Raw genomic sequence first — 10,140 nt, 5'->3', positions numbered from 1 at the left:
TGGCTCATGCCTGTAATCCCTGCACTTTGGGAGGCTGAGGCAGGTGGATCATCTGAGGTTGGGAGTTTGAGACCAGCCTGGCCAACATGGTGAAACCCCGTCTCTACTAGAAATACAAAAAATTAGCTGGGCATGGTGGCGCAAGCCTGTAATCCCAGCTACTCATGAGACTGAGGCAGGAGAATGGCTTGAACCTGGGAGGCGGAGGTTGTGGTGAGCCGAGATTGCACCACTGCACTCCAGCCTGGGCAACAAGAGCAAAACCCTGTCTCAAAAAAAAAAAGAAAAGAAAAGAAAATAGTGTCTGAAATTATTTTGTTAATTTTTCTATAGTTTTAAAGTTTAAGAAGTGTATACTTATGAAATAAGTAGACACCAATACTAGTTTAGGGCCTCCATATTACTACATAGATTACAAAGCTTCTCCCTTAGCCCGGTTGAGCTGTTCCCAACAGACAGTTTTCATATTTATTTAGTATCTGTGTTCTATTTTCTTCCAGATAGATTTGTGGGGACTGACAACTTAAGTAATGCAAAATAATTTGATTATGACAACTGAGAAAAAGAAACATGTGTTGCGTTTTGAGCTTATCATTTCCTTGACCATCATAAGCAGCTTGATATCTACTTCATCTTTGTTCATAATCACAGCACACCTTTGAACACATACCAAAATGGTGATGGAATGAGAGCAAAGTATGTGAGTCAATTGGCTGCTCTGCGAAACAATTTGTTAGTTTTAGCCTATAGTTCTTTTCAATTTTCAGCCAAATTCTATAAAAATCTTAGCTAGAAGGAAATGCAACTGTCAGGTTGCATTTTAGAAATTAATTTTTGGGCTGAGTGCGGTGGCTCGTGCATGTAATCCCAGCACTTTGGGAGGCTGAGGTGGGAGGATCACCTGAGATCAGGAGTTTGAGACCAGCCTGGCCAACATGGTGAAATCCTGTCTCTACTAAAAATACAAAAATTAGCCGGGTGTGGTGGTGCGCTCTTGTAATCCCAGCTGCTTGGTCGGCTGAGGCACAAGAATCACTTGAACTCAGGAGGCAGAGGCCCGGGCCTCTCCAGCCTGGGTGACAGAGCAAGCCTGTCTCAATTTTTGGCCCAATTACCATGTAGCATTAACTTGTTCCAGGATGTTTAATATTACTGGGAAGATAGCATCGGTAGTGGTCAAAGTGATTTGTAGTTCACAAAGCATGTGGGCATTCTTTTTGAAGAAAGTAAACAAAATAATTTGAACTATTGTTTCAGGTAATAAAGTAGACTCATACGATCATTTGAGCTGTATGTACAAATGGACTATGACACAGCTAAATTAGTCACAACTGTCCACCACAGGCCAACTTCAAGATAAAGGGCTATATATCAGTTAGCAATGTTCCCTTACAACCAGCCCTGATGTGTTTGTAAGCAGGAAAATAATTTTATGGTTACAATCAACAAAGAAGTATCAGGCCAGTCCACCAAGCCCAGCCAAATCCTATATCTCACTTCAGTTTTATAGAGAATAGCATATCACATGAGCCAAATGCTGTCCCCCAACTTAGAATGTGATATTGCTATTTTGCAGGGAAAGTGTAAGCCCTGTTCTGCAACCCTGATGAAATAGAAGTATTCATAGATACTGTGTTTAATGTGGTCCAATAATTGAAACATAAAATAGATATCTTGTAACAGAACATTTTTAAAAGTCAAGAAAGATAAGAATTAGGCCTTGGAAAATAAATGACTATGAAGAAAGATAAAAATAAAACAGACCGGGGTGTCTCTGAAGACCCTGCTTAGAGGCCTTGTCCTCCTTGCAGCAAGCGGCCATTGCCATGGAAACCGGAGCCTCAGGGCTATCTGTCCGGGATTGTGACGCCCAGAAGGGAGTGGTGGGAGGAGACAGGAAGAGGGTGGTGACCGATGGCCGGTCCTCTTTCTCCAACACCTAGCCTGAGACTTCGCGGCGCGGCTGCTATCCTGAACTAGCTTGGTAAGGGTTGTGCCCTGAACCAGCATAGAGAGACCTCGGACCAGCCGCCTTGATGACAGCATCCGCGTCTTCCTTTTCATCATCTCAGGGTCTCCAGCAGCCCTCCATCTACAGCTTCTCCCAAATAACCAGCAGCTTGTTTCTCAGCAATGGTGTGGCTGCCAACAACAAAATCCTTCTGTCCAGCAATCGCATCACCGCCATTGTCAATGCCTCGGTGGAAGTGGTCAACGTGTTCTTCGAGGGCATTCAGTACATAAAGGTGCCTGTTACTGATGCTCGTGACTCTCGTCTCTGCGACTTTTTTGACCCCATTGCTGATCTTATCCACAGCGTGGATATGAGGCAGGGCCGCACGCTGCTGCACTGCGTGGCTGGAGTGAGCCGTTCCGCCTCACTGTGCCTTGCGTACCTCATGAAATACCACTCCATGTCGCTGCTGGACGCCCATACATGGACCAAGTCGCGCCGCCCCAGCATCCGGCCCAACAACGGCTTTTGGGAACAGCTCATCAATTACGAATTCAAGCTGTTTAGTAACAACACCGTGCGCATGATCAACTCGCCGGTAGGTGACATCCCTGACATCTATGAGGAGGACATACTTGCAGTGTTATCAATGTAAGCCATCCCGGCCAGCCCTTGACATCTGCCATCGATCTGGCACCAAGACTGAACTTGAACACTGACATTTTGTTAGTAAAGAAAACCGGGTGGTGCCTTGTTCAAGGGCAAGAAAAAAAGGGAGGGGGTTGGAGCTTTGAATGTAGTAAGCCTTACCTTAATAGAATTAAATTCATGAAACATAAGATGGTGAAAATGTTTTTTATCTTGTGAGGTCAAGCTATTGGGGCCTGGCTGGAACCAGGGTGCGGCAAGTGATGCTCAGCTCACATAGACCTGCCAGCAGCACCCAAATACATGTGGCAGGCCTGGAATTCTGAGCCCTGCCAGAGGCCAACTAACTCAGGAGTGAATCCACTAGAATCTCACCTGGTTCTTTCCAACCCAAAGTCAAAGCCTTAGACATCTTGGCATCCCTTGCACTTCTCCCGGTAAGTGCCAACCTCTAGTGGATAAGTGGCTTTCATTCAAGCTTTGCTCCAGGAGCTCTGGAGGAGTCTCAGGCTACCCTTGCCTGCCTTCAATCACAGTGGCCCATCTCTGGTTTTCTAGATTGAATTTATACATTAGTTTAAAAAAAACCAAAAAAAAAAAAAAAAAAAAAAAACTAGTTTTTTAAAAGATCGTTCCACTTCATAAAGTTTAAAAATACTGTATTTTTTTTTTAGTGCTATACTTGATGGCAAGGTCTCAAGGTGTCTTTGGTGATCTCCCACCAGCCTTTGTGAAAAGGGACATTAGTCCTTTTCCCAGGGCATATACTGAGAGAGAACAGGCCTGACACCAGGCCTCAGGGATTCCTCTCATGAGCCTTGGCTTAAGAGGTTGGAGCTGCTGGCCATGACTCAGCCCTGTCACCTCTAACATCTCCTTTCATTGTGACCTGGGTCCTCTCAAAGCTTCACTTTCCTCACCTGTCAAAGCAACTCTCTCCCATAGAGTTGTTGTGAGGACTGGGTTCCTTAGCACAGTACCTGGCACATGAATGGTTTCATGCTTGGAGTAAAAGGCAATGATACTCTTTGACCCTGGTTTGAGGTCAGCACACTCATCCTCATAATGGCATTTCCCCCGTCTGTGCACAGTCCTTTGTTGTTTACAAAATGCTCTTCCAAAAAATCATCAAATGTCTAAAACCAAATGGCTTAAGGTCCTTTTGGACCTTACCTTAGAATGGGCCTAGATTCGGGCGTGGTGGCTGGCACCTGTAGTCCCAGCTATTCGGGAGGCTGAGGCAAGAGAAGCACTTGAGCCCGGGAGGTGGAGGTTGCAGGGAGCCAAGATTGAGCCACTGCACTCCAGCCTTGGGTGACAGAGCGAGACTCTGTCTCGAAAAAGAAAAAACAAAGGGGGGGGGGGCTAGATTTAGAGCTTTAACAGAGGTCCCATTGTGTTTAATCCATGTGCATCCAAGGGGTTGTGTAGAAGCACAATTCCAGCTTCCCTGAAACACTTGTTTAGAGTCACTAATCATTAGAGCCAGCACCCTGGTTTTCCTCATTACCAGGATGCATGAGGGCATTCGCCGAAGGGATGAACAAGTGACCCCCACATGTAGGCCCTGGAATCCAGGATTATTCTAATTCCCTGGATACCTGGGCTCTGGCTTGTGTTCAGTTATTCTAATCCAGAGGTTTTTAGACCAAAAAAAAAAAAAAAAAAAAAAAAGAGAGAGACAGAGAGAGAGAGACAAAAGTACAACTGCTCCATTTGAAGAAGACCTGTGTGTCCAGAGCCCAGTGACATCCCAGTGTTTTTTCTCTCCAAATCCATCAAGACACCACCACTGCCACAAAGGGAGTGCCTAGGGTACAGTATGGGGACAAGGGGCATAAAAAATGGATCTGCTCCAGGCAGATCCACTACTTTTATAGATGGAAAAACAGGCTCACAGAATGCAAGAGTTGGTGTGGCAGAGCCCCCACGAAGCCTTTCTGGCAGAGGCCCAGATGGAAAATTTCTTTCAAAGTATTTCTCAGAAGAAAATTATTTGGGGATGTGTGTGTGTTCATTTTTTAAAATATCTAAATTAACATACCACAAAATTACTCTTTGTGGATAAACAGTTCCATGAGTTTTAATAGATGCATAGATTTAGGTAACCATCACCACAGTCCCAAAATTTCCCTCATGCTTCCCCTTTCGAATTAAACCATCAACCCACCCCAACCTCTGGCAAACACTGATCTGTTTTTCTTCCCTGTAGGTTTGCCTTTTTTTTTTTTTTTTTTTTTTTTTTTTTTTTTTTTTTTTTGAGACAGAGTCTCACACTGTTGCCTGGGCTAGAGTGCAGTGGCATAGTCTCGGTTCACTGCAACCTCCGCCTCCCGGGTTCAAGTGATTCTCCTGCCTCAGTCTCCAGAGTAGCTGGAATTATAGGCACCCGCCACCACGCCCAGCTAACTTTTTGTATTTTTAGTAGAGACAGGGTTTCACCATGTTGGCCAGGCTGGTCTCGAACTCCTGACCTCGTGATTCGCCTGCCTCGGCCTCCTAAAGTGCTGTGATTACAGGGGTGACCCACTGCGCCTGGCCAGATATGCCTTTAACTGAATGTCACATAAATGGAATCATACAGGATGTAACCTCTGGAGACTGGCTTCTTTCACTTAACATAGTGTCTTTGAGATTCACCCATGTTATACAGTTCATTGTATACATGTACCACAGTTTGTTTTCCATCCACCTATTGAAGAATATTAGGGTTCCTAGGAACCTAATATTAAATTCCTAGGAAATGCTGTAAGAAATACCAAAAGCTGAGTGGTTTAAAACGATAGAAATGTATTTTCTCATCGTTATGGAGGCCAGAAATCCTAAATCGAGATGTCAGCAGGGTTGTGCTCCTCTGAAACGTGTAGAGGAGAATCCTCCTTGAGTCTTTTGGGTTTTTTTTTGTTTGTGTGTGTGTGTGTGTGTGTGTGTGTGTGTGTGTGTGTGTGTGTGTTTGATACAGAGTCTTGCTCTGTCGCCCAGGCTGGAGTGCAGTGGCGTGATCTCGGCTCACTGCAACCTCTCCCTCCCAGGTTCAAGTGATTCTTCTGCCTCAGCGTCCCCAGTAGCTGGGATTACAGGCACGCACCATCACGCCCGGCTAATTTTTGTATTTTTAGTAGAGACGGGTTTTTACCATGTTGGCCAGGCTGATCTCAAACTCCTGACCTCAGGTGATTCACCTGCCTCAGCCTCCCAAAATGCTGGAATTACAGGCATGAGCCACCGTGCCTGGCCCTCCTTGACTCTTTCTAGTGTCTAGTGTTTGCTGACACTCCTTGGCATTCCTTAGTTTGTAGATCCATCACTCTAATCTCTGCCTCTGGAGTTACAGGGCTATCTCCCTTAGTGTGTCTTCATATCTGTCTTCCCTCTGTGCAAATCTATGTCCAAATCTTCCTTTTCTTACAAGGACACCAATCGTATTAGATTAGGGACCCACTCTACTCCAGTATGAGTAATTATTAATACATCGAATGACCCTGTGTCCAAATAAGGTTATATGCTGAGGTTGTGGGGGTTAGAACTTCCACATATTTTGAGGGGATACAACTCAACCCATAACAAGGTTATTTCCAGTTTTGAGCAATTATGCATAAAGTACGATAACACACACACACACACACACACACACACACACACACAGAATAAGAAAAGGATCATGTCACCTGAAAAAAACAACGGTAGCAGTTTAAAAGTGCGAAATGAGTTAGAGGGAAAAATAATAATAACCACTATTTATTAAGCTATTAAATGCCTAACACAGTGCTGGACACTTTACAGTGTCTCTATTCCTTCAAACAAGCCCTTCAAGGTAGTTATTGTTCCCATTGTACTAATGTGTTTAAGGAATTTGCCTAAGGCAGCACATAGGCCAGGAATGAAGAAGTGACATACAGACTAGGCTCTATTTTCCTGCATTTCTTTTGAAACAAAGGTAAGTAGATTGAAAGAAGGAGATTTTTTTTTTTTTATTTGAGACAGAGTTTTGCTCTTGTTGCCCAGGCTGGAGTGCTGTAGTGCGATCTTGGCTTACTGCAACCTCTGCCTTCCAGATTCAAGCGATTCTTCTGCCTCAACCTCCGAGTAACTGGGATTACCACGCCCGGGTAATTTTTGTTTTGTTTTGAGACGGAGTCTCGCTGTGTCACCCAGACTGGACTGCAGTGGTGCAATCTCGACCCACTGCAATCTCTGCCTCCTGGGTTCAAGCGATACTCCTGTCTCAGCCTCCTGAGTAGCTGGGACTACAGGCGCATGCCACCACGCCCGGCTAATTTTTTGTGTTTTTAGTAGAGACGGGGTTTCACCGTGTAAGCAAGGGTGGTCTTGATCTCCTGACCTCGTGATCTGCCCGCTTTAGCCTCCCAAAGTGTTGGAATTACAGGCGTGAGCCACTGTGCCCGGGCTAATTTTTGTATTTTTAATAGCGACAGGGTTTTTACCACGTTGCCCAGGCTGGTCTCAAACTCCTGAGCTCAAACGATCTGCCTACCTTGGCCTCCCAGAGTAAGTATAGGGGAGTTTTTATTATACTGACACCTGGGCCTCAATTTAAATATAGCAGGTCCAGGAAGCCGCATTTTTATTTTTATTTTATTTTATTATTATTATTTTTTTAGATGCAGATTTGCTCTTGTTGCCCAGGCTGGAGTGCAATGGCATGATCTCCACTCACTGCAACCTCCGCCTCCTGGGTTGAAGCGATTCTCCTGCCTCAGACTCCAGAGTAGCTGGGATTACAGGCATGCACCACCACACCTGGCTACTTTTGTATTTTTAGTAGAGACAGGGTTTCTCCATGTTGGTCAGGCTGGTCTCGAACTCCTGACCTCAGGTGTTCTGCCTGCCTCTGCTTCCCAAAGTGCTGGGATTACAGGCATGAGCCACCGCACCCGGATGAAGCTGCATTTTGCACAAGCATCTCAGATGATTCTGATGAAGGCTGAGAAACTTCGACCAAGCAGTTGTTAATACTAAAAGTATTTCATAACTTCTCACCTTTGCCCTTCTTTTTTGAATTATTTATTCATATCCTTAGACATTTTTCTTCCACTGAGCTCATTCTTCTGCAGAACCTAGACATTTTCCTTTCAGAGTGTAAATCTTTTATTTCTTTTCAATTGTAAAATCTGAAATATAGAATAAGGATATTTAGTTTTTCTGGTCAAATACATTTCATTAATTTTTCCCAGTTTATTGTGTGTCATTTGTCCATGGTGTTTGTTTGTGATTCAAAAGTTTAAATTTGTATGTAGTTAAATCTATGAGTCTTAAACTGTGTTTATTTTAATCTAGAATAGTGCCTCTACTCTTACTTCCCACGACATTGTCTTTTTGATGAGTCTAGAATAATTTTGTGGTATAACATCCAGTATGCTGGATTTGTCCAATTATTTCTTGATGCTATTGTTTATCTTCTTCCTGTATTCCCTGTATTTTCTTTAAACTGGAAGCTAGGTCTAGAGGTTTGATTAGATTTGGGTTAAAAATATATATATATATATATATATTTTTTTTTTTTTTGCGACAGTCACCCAGCTCGAGTGCAGGGACATGATATCAGCTCACTGCAACCTCTACTTCCCGGGTTCGAGTGACTGTCATGTCTCAGCCTCTTGAGTAGCTGGAATTACAGGCGTGCGCCACTACGCCTGGCTAATTTTTGTATTTTTAGTAGAGATGGGGTTTGACCATGCTGCTCAGGCTGGTCTTGAACTCCTGACCTCAGGTGACCCACCTGACTCGGGCTCCCGAAGTGCTAGGTTTACAGGCGTGAGTCACTGTGCCCAGCCAGATATGGGTTAAGAATTTTTTGCTAGAATATTTCAGAAGTGTTGCCGTGTTGCATGTGTCAGGAGGCACAGATGTCTCTTTGTCCCATTAGCAGTGATGCTAAGTTTGATCATTTAGTTCAGGTGGTGACCACCAGATACCTGCCTTTAATATTAATAAGTACAGAATTCTGTGGGGTGATACTTTAGCACAGTGTGAATATCCTGTTTCTTTCAGCCAATGTTATTAGCATCCATTAATGATCCTTGCCTCAATCAATTACTACGTTAGGGGACATCTAACTCTTAAATCTATCTCAACTTAATTTGGGTATATCATATAAGTTGGAAGTTATTTAATTTTTTGAAATAATTTTGAGATGTCCAACACCATCAGAAATATTTGTGTCTGCTTGTGTTCCTTCCAGTTTGCTACATTGTCAATCTTTTCCTGTGCCAGTATCACATTCCTTAAGATTGGGGCAGGAATCACATTCCTTAAGATTCATAATAGACTACTATAATTGATGGAGAAATGACATTCCCCCTGTTATGTTTCTTTTTCAGAGGATGAGGTGCATCTTTTGTTTGTTTTTTCTTTTATTCTTTTATTTCTCTTCTAAAAAGATCTTAATAGTTGTAGGTTTACAAAAAATTCCCATTAGGATTTTGATTGAAACTACTTTTTTTTGGTGTAGTGGTCAAGGTCAAATAAGGAAAACAGAAACCATGCTAGTCATTTAATCAGGAAATATTTACTATAAAGAACTGTTTACCAGGTATTGACGAAGTGAAGAGGCAAAAATAGGACATACATTGTATATATTTATACATATATAAACACTTAAATAAAAGATCACCTACCCAGAATGCCTGCAACTTGATCAGTTAAGCATTAACTATATTTCTGGAGTGTGCATATCTTATTTCCAAAGGCTCATAATGTTAGAAAATTGTAAGTTAGTATACTAAAGCACAGACATGCTTATACACACATACACATACTCATTCACTTCCTTGCACTTCAATTTTTTTTTTTTTTTTTTTTCTGAGACAGAGTCTTGCTCTGTCGCCCAGGCTGAAGTGCAGTGACATGATCTCGGCTCACTGCAGCCTCCATCAGCTGGGTTCAAGCGATTCTCCTGCCCCAGCCTCCCGAGTAGCTGGGATTACAGGTGCCCACGACCATGCCTGGCTAATTTTTTTTTTTTTTTTTTTTTGTATTTTTAGTAGAGACAGGGTTTCACTGTGTTGGCCAGGCTGGTCCCAAACTCATGACCTCAGGTGATCTGCCTGCCTCAGCCTCCCAAAATGCTGGGATTACAGGCATGAGTCACCGCGCCCGGCCTCACTTCAATTCTTAAAAACATTTTGTCTGCTAGAGCATTTACAACATATCTGTTATGTTACCAATGAGACACCTGTGACATCCATGACTACCCAGTCTTATCCAAGCTGTTAAGATAAAGAGGTAAAACTATCCAATATATCCAATAAGAGCGTTGCATTTACCTGTGGATACTTGAAAGCCCATTTCCAGCTACCTTGGTGTCTCTTTCCCACACACTCACCATTCCCCAAATAATGAGATATAGGGACGTAGGGAAGTGACCTTTTGATCACCTTTTGGGAACTACCTGATAAGCAGGCAGAAGGCAGTGAAAACGAATCTTGGGGCAATCTTTTGGTACTTGGGTTCCTTGCTGAGTTCTCTCCATCTGGAAAGATGGACCAAGCCCTCAGTCACATAGTCGTGTTTGAAAA

General features: G+C 43.3%; 1 protein-coding gene across 1 annotated transcript; it reads left to right on the top strand.

Moving 5' to 3' along the window:
• The first annotated feature begins 1,907 nt into the window (after positions 1-1,907).
• On the top strand, positions 1,908-2,787 carry DUSP21 (dual specificity phosphatase 21). Its single transcript, XM_010388407.1, has one exon. It carries the CDS (start codon positions 2,037-2,039, stop codon positions 2,607-2,609), a length of 573 nt encoding a protein of 190 aa, XP_010386709.1. The 5' UTR covers positions 1,908-2,036; the 3' UTR covers positions 2,610-2,787.
• The last annotated feature ends 7,353 nt before the right edge of the window (positions 2,788-10,140 follow it).

The sequence above is a fragment of the Rhinopithecus roxellana genome, chromosome 7 (genome assembly GCF_007565055.1).
Source record: "Rhinopithecus roxellana isolate Shanxi Qingling chromosome 7, ASM756505v1, whole genome shotgun sequence".
NCBI lineage: Eukaryota > Metazoa > Chordata > Mammalia > Primates > Cercopithecidae > Rhinopithecus > Rhinopithecus roxellana.
This window is presented reverse-complemented; position numbering and strand designations above follow the sequence as displayed.